At 29.5% G+C, this 14862-nt stretch overlaps 3 protein-coding genes across 4 annotated transcripts; 2 read left to right on the top strand and 1 right to left on the bottom strand.

The window, feature by feature from the left end:
- The first annotated feature begins 2982 nt into the window (after positions 1–2982).
- On the top strand, positions 2983–8794 carry Naprt (nicotinate phosphoribosyltransferase). Of its 2 annotated transcripts, XM_076896051.1 has the most exons (11): positions 2984–3431; positions 3886–4056; positions 4141–4267; positions 4481–4692; positions 5244–5362; positions 5431–5624; positions 6274–6459; positions 7302–7527; positions 7630–7950; positions 8018–8146; positions 8230–8794. In XM_076896051.1, the coding sequence occupies exons 1-11, from the start codon at positions 3362–3364 to the stop codon at positions 8305–8307; spliced, it is 1833 nt and encodes a 610-aa protein (XP_076752166.1). In that variant the 5' UTR covers positions 2984–3361; the 3' UTR covers positions 8308–8794. The 2 variants fall into 2 exon arrangements, with proteins under 2 accessions (XP_076752167.1, XP_076752166.1); XM_076896052.1 differs by lacking the exon at positions 6274–6459 and having other exon boundaries at positions 2983–3431.
- Positions 8795–9635: 841 nt separating this feature from the next.
- On the top strand, positions 9636–10970 carry LOC143424419 (palmitoyltransferase ZDHHC22-like). The gene is made up of 2 exons (XM_076896468.1): positions 9636–9739; positions 9890–10970. The coding sequence occupies exon 2, from the start codon at positions 9995–9997 to the stop codon at positions 10802–10804; it is 810 nt and encodes a 269-aa protein (XP_076752583.1). The 5' UTR covers positions 9636–9739; positions 9890–9994; the 3' UTR covers positions 10805–10970.
- A 296-nt stretch (positions 10971–11266) lies between these two features.
- On the bottom strand, positions 11267–12674 carry LOC143424420 (stromal cell-derived factor 2). Its single transcript, XM_076896469.1, has 4 exons — positions 12456–12674; positions 11912–12107; positions 11627–11851; positions 11267–11546 (listed from the first exon to the last, which is right to left on the bottom strand). Exons 1-4 carry the CDS (start codon positions 12529–12531, stop codon positions 11378–11380), a joined length of 666 nt encoding a protein of 221 aa, XP_076752584.1. The 5' UTR covers positions 12532–12674; the 3' UTR covers positions 11267–11377.
- Positions 12675–14862: the final 2188 nt, after the last annotated feature.

Raw genomic sequence — 14862 nt, 5'->3', positions numbered from 1 at the left:
AGCATTATCAAGTAATTTATAAAGTGGCTTATAAAGTCACATAGTAATTCATTAGTGTCATTCTACTTCACTTTTCAAACTTATTCCATTATGATTCAATCTCTCAATTGTACATTTTGCGATTACAGTTTTACGGACGCTTGCCAGTCACGTAGTTGATTATGTATTCATGGAAATAATCAATTTTTTATAGAAGAAAAAAAAGTGAAACAAATGAAACAAAATCGTGCACGGTCTCGTTTATACAGCTCAATTTTTACACCTAGTTCTTAACGCAGAGATGAGCAAATTATCTCCTTTGTTCCACTTTTCGTTCTATGTAGCATTACGACTGCCAAATGACATTGCTTCCGAAACATGCTGTAATTGTTAACGATATTAGTCTATTGGTATACGTTGTGTTAATTAGTTTTAAGGGGAAATGTGTTTTAGTCAACGATAATATACTTTTGAAAAGGTTTGCTCAGCTCTTGCTGTAAGGAGTAAAAAATTGAGTATTTTTTTAAAGTCCACGTAACACAGAAGCGATTAGCGTTTAAATTAGCGAGTAAAACAATATCTCAGAAGTGCCAGTAACACAGTGAAACTAACGTAGTGTATTTCGGCAGATAAATACTGGATAATGATATGTAGAACCGAGGTATGAATTATCGATAATATCAATTGTGACACTTAATAAAATGATTGTATAAAAACTTCACTTTTAGATGCTTATCCTTACGATCTTTTGTCTTTTTGTAGCTTTCTTGTAGCATCTTTTTGTCAAATTATGATAAATTACGTATCGGGTACAAAAATGGTAAAATTAGACGTCTTTTTCTTCTAGTCAAGCTCGTGTTAATAAATTTACCTGTAATTAAATAAGTATATATGTTTACTTATGTAGTTCTGTATTTAGAACAAGAACTACTCGATGCAATGAAACAGCAACTTTCAATAAGCAAACAGTGCATAAAAATGTAAGAAGATACGAGTCAGAGCTTGAAATAGACCTCTACGTGTTAATTTTCGCTTCTTTTCGGGTCATTTCAATTCAAGAAGAATTTGGAAATCGATCTTACGAGCCATCATTTTCCGACTGCAATCATAATTTGCGGCTACACGAATGGAGTTCAAATGTCTTTTGCTATTGATAAACTTTGAACCGTAAAGAAAATCGCACGTTACGAATATTACTGAATTATTGAGGAAAAGTACTCATAGAACGAATACAGACAATAAAGCAGTCATTGTAATCGTAGACAAAAGAACGAGAATTAGCGAAAGCAAATGAAATGAAGAAATTGAAATATTTACATTGATAAGGCATACTGAAATAGCAAGACTTTGTGACGCGTGCAACAGACTACGCCGCAGTATATACGAGTTAAATAGTTCAAATGCTATGTTAGTTCGTTTTGTACTTAATTGAGAGAGAGAGAGAGAGAGAGAGAGAGAGAGAGAGAGAGAGAGAGAGAAAGAGAGAGACAGAGAATTAAGAGCAGAATCGTATTTAAGAGAATGAATTACAAGGCCTGCGATCGACGGATTATTTATTAAGATTCCCTCTACTCGATTCTAAATAAGATAAGACAGATTCTAAAAAAAGAGTAAACTACACTGGTTGTAATAAGATATCTTTGTTTAACTTCGTTATCGTATAAATATTGACTTTGTTTGAACGAAACAACGTTCAAGAAATACAGCATCGGAAAAATCGCGATGTTGTACAAATTAACGGGATGCAAGCTATAATAATTAAATCAATGGACATGGAAAAGATTCAAAGTTTGAAATTACATCATGCCGTGCGTATACGTACAATACTAGCTGCATGCAAGCCGAGCGTTTGTTTCAAAGTTGCACGTTAATTTTCTATGTTAGAAAATAAGTTTTCTACGTCGAAGGATGAACAGCTGCAATGCCGTATCATTATGGCAAGGTCATAGTGTTCCGGATATGTTGCCCCTAACAATATGTATGTGTTTAATCGAAGGATCCCCCGATCGCCTCGAGTACCATGCTATAATTATACTTTCCGTGACACGATACCCTTAGGAGCAATTCTATCTTTGAAATGACCAGAAATTGCGATTAAAAAAATAGAAAAAGTACAGTGTTAATGGCATTTTCGAGAAGTAACGATTTCGCGCAACGAAACATTTTTATCTTCACGTGTGATATAATTTGCTTCGCAATCTTATCTAGCCTGGTAAATGAAAGTCGTATTGAAGGCGGTAACACATTTTGTTCGAAGAACAACGCGATTTTTTTACCGTAGAATCAACGTAACAACAAAAAGATTAAAATATATATCCATGATTCCGAGTAACCAGAAGTACATCATCTTAATTTTGATCGCATTCGACAGCTTTTCATTCGTTAAGATCACTGCACCACGATAATGGACATAATGATACATTTGTATGTAACAATTACTTTCAGTGATAACACAGTTATTTCCGTTAATGCCATTTATCATCATTTGGTAGGAAATGAAAAATGTTACCTTTTATTAATACAATTTGGAATCTCTTACAGATGCATTTCATTGTGCTATTGTTGATATATGCTGATGTCTACACAATTGAATATATAAATCACTCGCGAATTTAAAAAGATATATCGAATGAATGTACTTTGTTTTTAATATTAATTTAGCACTAAATTATACCTATGTAAGTACGTGCATGTATATCGTGAGAGTCATAACGATGCGGTTGCACTGACTTCAGTAGTATTGTAGATCGGTTAAGTCGTACCATGTGATATAAAACATTCAAACGAATGGACATGATAATATGATCCTCTATCCATTTTAATTAACTAATTGTTGATTAACGTTGATAGTTTGTTTCCAATGAGTTGAATCGATTGAATTAGCAGACAAAAATTCTACATCAGCTTCGCGAAACTCTATTTCTAACATCGTAAATTTCGTTCGATCATCGATGTGCAGGTGAACTGTGTGCAATGCACACAGAGAAGAGGGGGTGAAAGAAAAGGAAAAAAAAGAAAAGAATCTGATCGTCACGCAGTATAAATTCATCAACGCTTTTTGTGCGTTCACGTGCTCGGACCAAAATGATAACCCGATTCTTAGTAATTTTTTAAGAAGTGTCTTTACTGTTGGTGGGAACGGCGGAATAACAGGTCGCGTTGTTCGTAACGTCCTTCAAACGTTCCTATCGATTCTGAGAGTGTACGAATACGTATAATACGAAGTTCCCCGTCGAAACATGCTAGTTCGTCGGTAACGGTGCTTGACCGATTGTCGTTCAGTGATTGGCGTTAACGTCCATTGCCGTAGGGAACGATATTGCACGATTTTTTTTTCCTTTCGGTCTTAAGTTGAACAGCAAAGATTTAAAAAAAAAGAGATATGTCCGACAACGAGACTAAATCATGGTGTCAGACGCGCCAAAATTGCGTCGTGCAACCGCTCTTAACAGGTACTTAACTTCCAATGCATACTTGCGTGCAATTCTTGCAAGTCCGCGAAAACAGTACTACGGAAAGTAACCTCAAAACACGCGGGTCCATTTAATTTTATCGTTTACTTTAACACATGTATCAGGTAATGATGCAACACGTGATGTTTCGAAATGTAATCCAACATGAGTTGCTTACCGTGACTTTTGATGACACGTCTTTGAACTTTGCTTGTATTTCATTTTTTTTTTTTCCGATGAGTAAGACATCCCAGTTTTTGAGCAGTCCGTTTGTTTTATGTAATACCATTTCATAGTGTATTTAACTGTATTTGAAATTATATTTCCTTTGGATATATTAAAAAAATTATATTAAATAAAATTATAAGAGTACCTTTTTTACATATACATTTATTACTATACGTGTGCTTTTAAAATCATGTAATAAATATTTATACTGATTTTCTAATTCTAGATTTATATCAAATTACTATGGCGTATGCTTATTGGAAAAGTGGGAAAATGAACGATCATGCTGTGTTTGATTTGTATTTTCGAAAAAATCCTTTCCAAGGAGAATTTACAATCTTTGCTGGGATGGAAGAATGTATTAAATTTCTAGAAAAATTCCACTATTCTTCTAGTGGTATGCAATTCATTTTTAAATAGCATGGATTTAAAATAATTATACATACTCTAGGATTTACGAATAAATCATTCAATTACACAGATATTAAATACTTGAAGTCAACAATGCCATCGTCGGTTGATCAGAGATTTTTTGAGTACTTAAAAGATCTAACTCCAAAAGATGTGACTATATATGGTATGGAAGAAGGTTCAGTTGCTTTTCCAAGGTTAGTAAACATTTGTTAAAAATTGCATGCATCATATGGATTAATATCCAGTTATGTTAATCGTCATCATCATTGTCATCGTTTAGGAAACTTTTTCTTGCTCTTAAGACAGCAGTTAGAGTTAATGTTCCAATACTTATCGACATTACATATTTGATGAAACATCAAATTTTAATAAGCTAAAACCTCAATACACATTGATATGTTATGCAGAATACCATTACTAAGAGTAGAAGGTCCATTAATAATGGTACAACTTTTGGAAACAACACTGTTAACATTAGTTAACTATGCAAGTTTAATGGCAACTAACGCAGCCAGATATCGTATGGTTGCTGGGAAAAATATAACATTACTAGAGTTTGGCCTTCGAAGAGCTCAAGGTCCTGACGGTGGTTTAAGTGCCTCTAAATATAGCTATATTGGTAAATATTTCTGGTATCTGTATTTCCTTTTATTTTGTCTTAAAATCTTAGTTTAGTATTTTGGTTACATTCACTACTTTTTTTAAATCATACAGTATATAGTAATTATTTAACACTTACATATATTGTGTAATATGTGTCTTTAAAGACTCATATATTACTCCTTGTATCACTTATTTAACAATTTCTTTGAAGCTAAATCAATAAACAGCACTATCCTGTAACAGTTTGTGCCAGCTTGATGATGTGTAACAGTCTAAGCTAGGTCAACTATGTTTGTGTACAACTATGTGTCACATTGTAGGAAAAGAATTATATTAAAGTATATGTTTATATCTACAATGAAAGTAAATTGAATGCAATAATGAATAGTATTAAATATATGTAGCTTCTTTTTTTTATTTTTTTTAATAAACACTCACTTTAAAAATGAATTCTAATAAAAAAAAGTGCATAGAAAGATATGTCATATTTTTGATATATGAAATATAATACATATTCGTTATTACGAAAACACATATATTATTATGAAAAACATTTACTTTTTTCAGGTGGATTTGATGGTACAAGTAACGTTTTAGCAGGAAAACTTTACAATATACCCTTGAGCGGAACACATGCACATTCATATATCACATCTTTTACGGGTATTGGTGATTTACAACAAAAAGTAAGTTTAGTGCTTTAAATAATTCAATTCTGTAAAATTATGTTAACATTATATGGTCTTTTTTTCAGACTTTGGCGCATAAAGAAACAGGAGAGGTTTATGATGTTCTAGAATTAGCTTACAAATATCAGGATTCTATTGCAGCTGATGTAGGAACATTAGTTTCTGAGGCTTCTAGTGGAGAGTTAGCTGCTTTAATTAGTTATGCCATTGCTTTCCCACAACGATTTATTGCTCTAGTAGACACATATGATGTGAAAAGGTAACATTATGCACTATTCTATGTGCATTCTTTATTCCACTTTTTTTGTTTCATATAATTAAAATTTCTCTATTACATATTTCGTATATACAAGTAGACATATTTTAATTTTGTATGTATCTCCTTAAAATTCGTATGTATTACATTTGACTATTTGCATGTATGCATTTAGAATTTTATTTCAATGTGCGCTGTTATGTTTTTATAGTAGCTATATGCTAATGTATAGAGCAACATTCTGTACTCAATACTAATTTATTTGTACAATATTTTATTGCATTGCTTGTAGTATATAATTTATTTCGTAATTACTTATTCTCTAAGTATTAATATTCATCTTTCTTTGTATAAATGTATGAATGTAGTGAAAAGATAGATGCCTGAAAATATTGGACAAAAAGTATATATAAATTTAAAATCCAATATACAAAAATAGTATTTATTTCTTTCTCAAGCACAATGTATTTTACAAAATCTATTGTGAAGTACTAAAACCGTACTAAAGTAATAGTGGAGATAATTTTATTTTTTAACTAAAAATATGTTTAATTGGATTTGATATGTGCATTAGTAATTCTAATTACAAATTCACAAAGCAGGCATGATGAAACATAATACACACTGTAGCCTAACAGGAGTGTGTTTATAGCATCGAAGCCTTGGCCAAGAGACAGGCATGTATTGCCAACCTAAATGTAAAGAATAAACGTTTAACAAATGGGTCTAATACACATGCCCAAAATGGTGTCAGAAACAATCCAATTATATCAGAATCAACTTCGCATCACAAGAATGGCTTTTTAAGACGAGGTGAATTGGGTGAGCTCTATGTGAGGTACGATATTATTCTCTTTGTCTGCTTTGCAGGATAACTCATCTTTTTTTTCCATTTACCAAACACAACAAATCATTCAATTATTCTCATAAACAATAAATCAATATCGTATATATGTGTTTTGTTAAATTTTAAAGCATTACGTTCAATAATCAAAGTAAGTTCGAATTATAATTTAGTTCTTTTGTAAGGAAAAGATATATCATTCTGTAAAGCGGGCAAACCTGTATTTCGTCGTTCCATTTTTGTTGTAAAACAGAAATAATAGAACGGGAAAATTATCTATTGAACTGCGAAAAATTGTTCAAATCATGTATTACGTACGACCTTATATAGTAACCTTCCCAATTCAGCCATGTAACAAAATAACCATTAATAACTTTGATGTTTTATTAATAATGATCATTTATTTATATTCCAAGAACTTAAGCTATTAAAATTCTTAAAAATAAAAATATTTGTAGGTAACATGAAGGAAGTGTATTGCCAAAGTAGTAGAAAAATTACTTTGTTGTGAACATAAGATTTGTTTTCGTACCATCATCACTGATTTCGTAGTAGCTTGTATAGAACATGAGACATTATATATTTTCATCTAATTATTGCTAGAGCATGTTTTATACTTTTCTGTATTAATTGTTGTAGCATATTTTAGTTTTATTTTGAAAACATTTACTCTGTGCGTACGTTTTTCAAAGGACATAAAATGATTATATAGAAATGTACATTATGTCTTAGATTATATAACGATAACTTTTTTTTTAATGCATGTGTATCTAATAATATATTTTTATCACGTTTGTTATGACTGTATTTAACTCACGAATAAATTTTGCACTCAGGAGTGGTCTTCTAAACTTCTGTGCAGTGGCACTAGCATTAAATGACTTGGGTTATAAAGCAGTTGGTATCAGAATCGATAGCGGTGATCTTGCATATCTAAGTAATACAGCGCGGGACATTTTCGAAAGAATCGCCATCAAATACAACATACCTTGGTTCGCAAAATTAACAATTTGTGCGTCAAATGATATCAATGAAGAGACCATTCTAAGTTTAAATGAGCAGGTACATAAATATATGTAATAGAAATGTAATTTCACCGTATGATAAATTTGTTGGTTTTTCTTTCTTTTTTTTTTTCTATCATAAAGAAAATTGTTTGTATAGAGCCATAAAATTGATTGCTTTGGAATTGGTACGCATTTGGTAACGTGTCAAAGACAACCAGCGTTAGGTTGCGTTTATAAAATGGTTGAAATCAATGGACAGCCTAGAATTAAACTCAGCCAGGAAGTTGATAAAGTGACAATACCTGGAAAGAAGGATGCATTCAGATTGTATGGGGCAGATGGATATGCTTTGATCGATCTGTTGCAAAGATCTACAGAAGAAGCTCCGCAAATGAAACAGAAAGTTCTTTGTAGGCATCCTTTTCAAGAATCGAAAAGAGCTTACGTTATTCCGTCGCGGGTAGAGCCGCTGCACAAGGTAAATTGAGAAGGTATCAGTTTAGATAGAAACAGAAATTAACTATATTTCTTTACTAACGCCATAGGTGTATTGGAAAAATGGCAAACTGTGCCAGCCTTTACTTACATTACAAGAAATACGAAATAGAGTTCAGGAGTCATTGAAAACACTCAGAAATGATCATAAAAGGAATTTAAATCCTACCCCATATAAAGTAAGTTTTTCAAGAAGTATTTAAAATTATAAAATAATCCTCTCAAGACAATGAAAATTATTTATAATATACAATCTACACAGGTGGCCGTTAGCGATGATTTATATAATTTTATACATGATTTATGGTTGCAAAATGCACCCATTGGTGAACTTTCGTGAAGCTGTATCGTCATCTTCGAAAAGTAATAAACAAAGACCATGTACTTGAATGGCCTACCATCATATTAAGAGAAAGTTGGAGGTTTCAAAAATTTATTTTTAACACTACATAAGAAAGTTCTAACTGTACAAGCATTATTTGATTATAATAGTAGTATATTTTGATAACTTATAAAAACCACACTATACCACGTTTATATAGTTTTATAACTACAGGACGGATTATCTTTAAGAATCGATTTAATTTAGATCGTATTGTAAAATGTATGATAGTATTTGTAAAAACTATCATAAAGCAGATAGCAATTGTTGATTTTTAACAAGGTACAAAAGGGCTACACATGAATTAACTATATGCACAAGTTAGAAAACAAATGGTTCTATATATTAAGAGAAAGAAGAATTATATGTATATAATAGACAAAAAGTTATAAAAAATCGGTAATGTAAATTAAATGTAAATAATCGATACCTTTAAAATTTTTTTCATACGCTATTTCGTTGTTTAACGATAATTTATTTTGGATTTTTTTAGTTAAAATAAGTTACATACTTTTGTAGCAAAAATAAAAGAACATAGGAATAAAATTAATTTTGTAAAATAGAAATATATACTTAACGTGCTTATTGAATAATATACGTTCATAATCAATAAAAGCTTTAAGTTCAATTTTTTGTGGAAAAAATGTACAAATTTAAAGCATAAAAAAAATATAGGATTTTAAGATGTATAAATATGTATAAAAAATGTCAATGTGTGAAGAAAAATCTACTTGATATATGTGATATATGTTTTAAGAAAGAAATTTACTATCGCTAAACATATTAAAAAAATTCATTAAATTTTGTTTTACTGAAATTACTAATTTTCGCTTGTTTAGAAATTTTTGCAAATTAATCTTTTTTTTTTATAGTACATATATCTATTCCAAACCATTTTTAGATACTTATATTGATATAGATTAATCATGGAATGTAAAATTTTGTTATTTTTCATTACTGAATCTGTTGTTTTTACATCACATTTGTAATGTACACAAATATACCAATAAGAATCATTGTTTTTATAAAAAATGTATTGATTTTACATATGTCCAAACATAATTAGTATTAATACCTAAATACAATTCTATACTGCATATACATAATATTCAATATTTGTTGGTGTTTTGTTATAATCAAAATATATTAAGAAAATAGATTAAAAATTATTGTTAGTTCAATTCTCTACCTTGTAGACTCCCAATGTTATCTGTGTACTCTTCATATTTCTTGAATATTGCTTTTTAAAGCTTTGTAAAAGAAAAGATTAAAACATAGTTCTATTTAATAATAATTACATATATATATTATTACATAACATTCACTGTTTAAAAACGTGATATATTTTTATTGGAACATATACAACGCAATAAAAGAGGTTATACTTAGGGTTAGTGAATGTAGTATAAATGTTTCCTAATTTTTATATCATAAATTTAAGCTAAAGAAATAATATATTTATCTCTTAGCTATATCTTTTTCTGAAAAATTTCGGAACCTAAAAATAGGAAATATTCCTGTAATATTCTTTCTGTTACAGGAGAAGTAATGATAATTGATTAATATCAGAAAGCAATGAAGAGGCAGAGAGAGAGAGAAAGAGACGTTTTGTATAAAAAATATTATAACTATACATATAGAAAATATGAGAGCTCTTCCTCAAATTATTGTAAAAATTTGCCCATTTGTTTCATTGACATATAGCATAATCGTTATCGTATTAACAATATACATCAATGAAAAAGTTACTCCAATTTTTATATTTTTTTCTATTCAAGCATATTTAAATTGGTACTCAATATATAGTATAAGTCGTAATGCAACGACTATGGAAATTAATCCAATGGGAAAGAAACTACTTGTATATTATAAGACAGTAAATAGCGAGGAATATAAATATTGGTATTGTGAGAAATGTGTCAATTATACATGCAAACCAACGCAACATTGCGTTTTTTGCAAAAAGTGTTTTCATTTTCGTGATCATCATTGTTTTTTCTTAGGTGCTTGCATATTAAGACAAAATATAGGTAATTTCATCTTATTTTGTTTCTATGCATCGTTAACATGTCTGTACTCATTATGTATACTTGGACCATATTTATATGAAAATATCAATCGTGTTATAAGAACAGATACAGACTCCTTTAATATATTTTTAAACTTCTGTTTTCCTATTGCACTTGTCAGATTATTACATTCTAGGGAAAACTCTTACATACTACTGGTAACAATGTTTGATGTACTAGTTTCTATTTTGTGTATTTGTTTAGTGTATGCAACATGGAAATTGCACAGCTGTATGACAGGTAAACAACGATACACAAACATATCAGGAAAGCAAAGTTTAAAGGAAATTTTTGGAAGTTACGGTCTTTCAAACATCATTTTCCCATATAACGGTCTTATAGGAACTAGAGATCTTAACGGAAAGTATGAACTGAAGCAAGTATAATGAGAAAATGGAAACACTTAAAAGCTTTACATGTGATAAATTAATAACTAGTCATACAAATATGTTTACACATTTTGTTATGTAAATGTTTATATGGAAAACAAAATACATGTTCTTCAATTATTGTAAATTATATTATATTGTAATAAATATTATATATATTTAATACATTTACACATTTATACATCTGCACAAATCATACTGCACTCATACAAATTTCCATAAATACAATGCCATGGAATTATTTTTTGTTTTACTACTACTTATATGTATAATAAAAATTGTAATAAAAATCATTAGATGATTTGTTTTGTTTGCCTTACTTATAATATGTACGTGTTTTTTAAATTTTTAATAAGGAAATTTCTGATATTTAGCACATTACATCAGTTGGTATATTTTTAATAAAACTCTTTTTCTTTACAGAAATGAAGTATAATCAGATATCGACCTGTATTGAAATTCGTAAAGAAATTAATTTGTATTCTATTTTGTTTTCCAATTTATAATTATTAAGTTATTGGTAATCACAATTATTATATAGAAATTCTGTATCTAAGTAAAAAATTTACTTTATAGTTCTGTGTGTGCATGATGTAGAGCTTTAAAATCATTAGGATGAATAAATACTCCATCTGTTGTTATCCAATGTAGATGAGGTAAATTTGGAGAATATTCACCTACTACTTCGCTATGACCATTAATCGGTTTACCATAAACTCTTCCACTCACTGTCAAATATCTATTAAATGAATAGCTTTTTAAATATTTCGATAATTCTTCTTTCTTATGTTTAGAATAAAAGCTACATTTAAAACTCACGCATCTGTATCTACATGTTTCAACATAATTGGCTCATCTCTTCTCCAAAATTCAGTATGACACACTAACAGCCAATTATCTCCATTATCGCCTTCGCCTTTGCTATCTCCATAGGCAGATATTTCTTGCTTACCACTAAGTGGTGAACTTTCAAGGTGCGAGTGAAGGTTCTTTTTTGTTGCTGTATGTTCTAATCTTATAATTTCTCCACACTTAATTGGCACACTGTTAGAACAATTGTCATATTATAATATAAATTTTATATCATTCTTATAAATCTCATACCCTCTAGTGCATTGTTTCATTGTTCCTGCTTTTACAAGCCAATAAGAATTCCCATCTTCATTTGCTGAAGTTCCTGTTACCGATTGTTGACCACTCCCGCTTCCATACTTAATATCATGGGAATATAATCTTACTTTATAGTCCACGTTCATTAATTTTAATGCGGAACCACAAGTCACATACTGGGTTCCTTTAGCTGTATATATATTTTTCTTATTAATAAACTTTACAAGAATAACTATCTTTAAGAGATTAATGTACAACTAAGTATTAAGAGTATGAAGAGTAAACAGAATTTTTAGAAGTCCGTTTAAAAACAAACAAAAACTTTTCCTTTATAATTCTAGCAAAATAGGTTAACAAAAGCCATCGATAATTTTAATAAAATGATATTTTATAATAGTGAAAATGGAGATCTTATAAAATAAATAATACACTAGTTTACTAGTTTATTCGAATAATTAAAAAAATTCATAACGTTTCAAGTCAATTCAAAGATACTTCATTTTGACATTTCGTATAGGAGACATAAATATTGATGTACCTTTTACAGAACTTGTCCAAAGTATAAGTATCACAAATGAAATCACGAATGAGAAATAAACAAGATTTTCTTTCATTTTTTAAATAATAATAAGATACGTATTTTGCAAAGTAACAGAATCCAACAGTTCAATACACGTGTATACATCAACGTACGTGTTAACCTCCTATTGGTGTACTGTATCTAACGCAGTGATTCTCAACATCTTCGTAATCTTAAGCTATGTGTATAGTTATAAGTATGATATAATAAGTAAAACTAAAAATTTATTCAGTGTAACAAAGGAAAAGGAAAATTCAGAAGAATTAGAAATAATTTAATATATGTAATTAAATGTATTAAAATTATTTTACGTTCATGTTTATTATGTAAATATTTTATAAAACAATATTTTCTACTATTATTTTAAAGAATGATAAAATCACTAGATCTTTCATAGAACCATATACAATAATTCATATGGAAAAAGCATGTATTGTGCTAAAAATGCAATAACATACTCGGAATTATGTTTTATGTCTGGAATAATTCTCTAATGAGAATATGAACATTGTTTTATATAAAATTGCATTTGAAAAATGGAGTAAACTGCAATTTAATATATAAATTTAAAAACTAACTATTCTGATACAAATAGATCTTCCAATAATAGCCCAAACACTACTTTACTTTCTATATAATGAAAATGTGTTATTTATATTCGCTTAATTGGTATGTGTACGCATGTATGTGTGTGTATTCCAATATTATGTAACATTTAGCATGGAAAATATTTTGTAAAAGTTGTACAATTAATACGATAAAGTTAATATTTGATTATAGAATGATAGGAATGAAGTGCCATGTGAGCAGGCATTTATATTTGCCTTCTTATTTAACTAATTCTTATTTAATTGTACAAATGTATCAAGGAACTGTCCAAGCATTCTTGAAATACATTGTGTTATCGTGTTTTAATGATCCTTGATGAACACAAGCCAATTAATACTCAACAACTTTTGGACGGGTTTTAACATAAACATATGCTGCTATTACAACAAATATTGCAGCAATTGTTGGTAACACGACTGTAAAGACGCGTTGTTTGTTCTCTAGAAATTCCTTTTTCCTTTCTTTCTTCTGTTTGTTTGTTTCTTTTGTCTTTCCCTTGAGTTGGCGCATCTTTTTTCTACAAATAAAATACGCAATGTTAACAACACAGAATTACATTATAAAATCATATTCTGTTCTTTTAATAAATTAATATAAAAGCACCGTCGAGTTATAAACTGTACAATTATACAAATGTCTTAACGAAACGACTTTTTAAGAAGCTTTGTCGAAAAAGAAATATGCACAACTTGTCGCTTAATTCATGATCCTGAAAATATTGCTAACATATTATTGCAATTGACCACACTATTATATCAAGTGTATGTTATAGAAATTACACCAACGAGTTTATTTTTAAAAGTACTAAGCAATAAAATGTATCGAATACATTTAAACTACATATGTTTATGACAGCTTTAAACACTGTTAACATATACGCGCTTTCTTAACAAATGGGACCGATAAATTCTCGTTACATTTGACTATCAGTAAATAAAAATGTAAATTTACGCACGTACCTTTAACAATAAAAATAATCAAATATTAAACAACTTCACAAACCCGTTTCGAAACGTTTAGGCGATCGAGAAATACAGATTTGCGTACATGACACGTAATAAAATAACGTTACCCTACTAAGCGCAATTCCTGTCACTTCCGTATAGTGGTACTCAATTGAACTACGTTAATCAGTATACTTCATTCAAATTATACTTTTGCACGATATATCTTGGTATATTCCATTACGCATAATGTTTTAAAAACAATTATTTCGCTCCTATTACTCTAATTTTACTTCTATCATATCATCTCGCTGTTAATACAGATGTACACGTTCAAAAGTAAGAGAGTATGCCGCTTCAAAATGTAACAAATCTTAACATGTTACATCTTATCGCTATAAGAATCATTACTGCGATTGGTAGGCATGTTAACGTGAAAAAGCAATATTTAGACACATTATAATACGTAAAATATCTGTATAAAACATTTCATTCCTTTCGTATTAAATATTTGAAGACGCCACGAAACGTTTAACATTCAATTTACGTTAACTATGATCACAGTTTATCAAGGGAAATAAAAATTTCCTATGAACGCACAACTGTCGTATTGTGACATCGTAAACCAGTATTACCTTATTTTTTATTACATTTTTATTGTGAAACAATAACTTTTTCTTCAGCTTATTGTACGAAGTAGTATTGCAAAAGAATAAGTACAGTTTTTATTCAAGTTATCAAAGTTCTTTATAGGGGAATTATGGTTGTTAAGTTAGGGGAATACCGAAATTATTAATGTTATCGCTTAAGTG

Source organism: Xylocopa sonorina, chromosome 6 (assembly GCF_050948175.1).
Source record: "Xylocopa sonorina isolate GNS202 chromosome 6, iyXylSono1_principal, whole genome shotgun sequence".
Lineage (NCBI taxonomy): Eukaryota > Metazoa > Arthropoda > Insecta > Hymenoptera > Apidae > Xylocopa > Xylocopa sonorina.
Note: the sequence above shows the minus strand (reverse complement) of the source record. Positions and strands in the feature narration are given on the sequence as shown.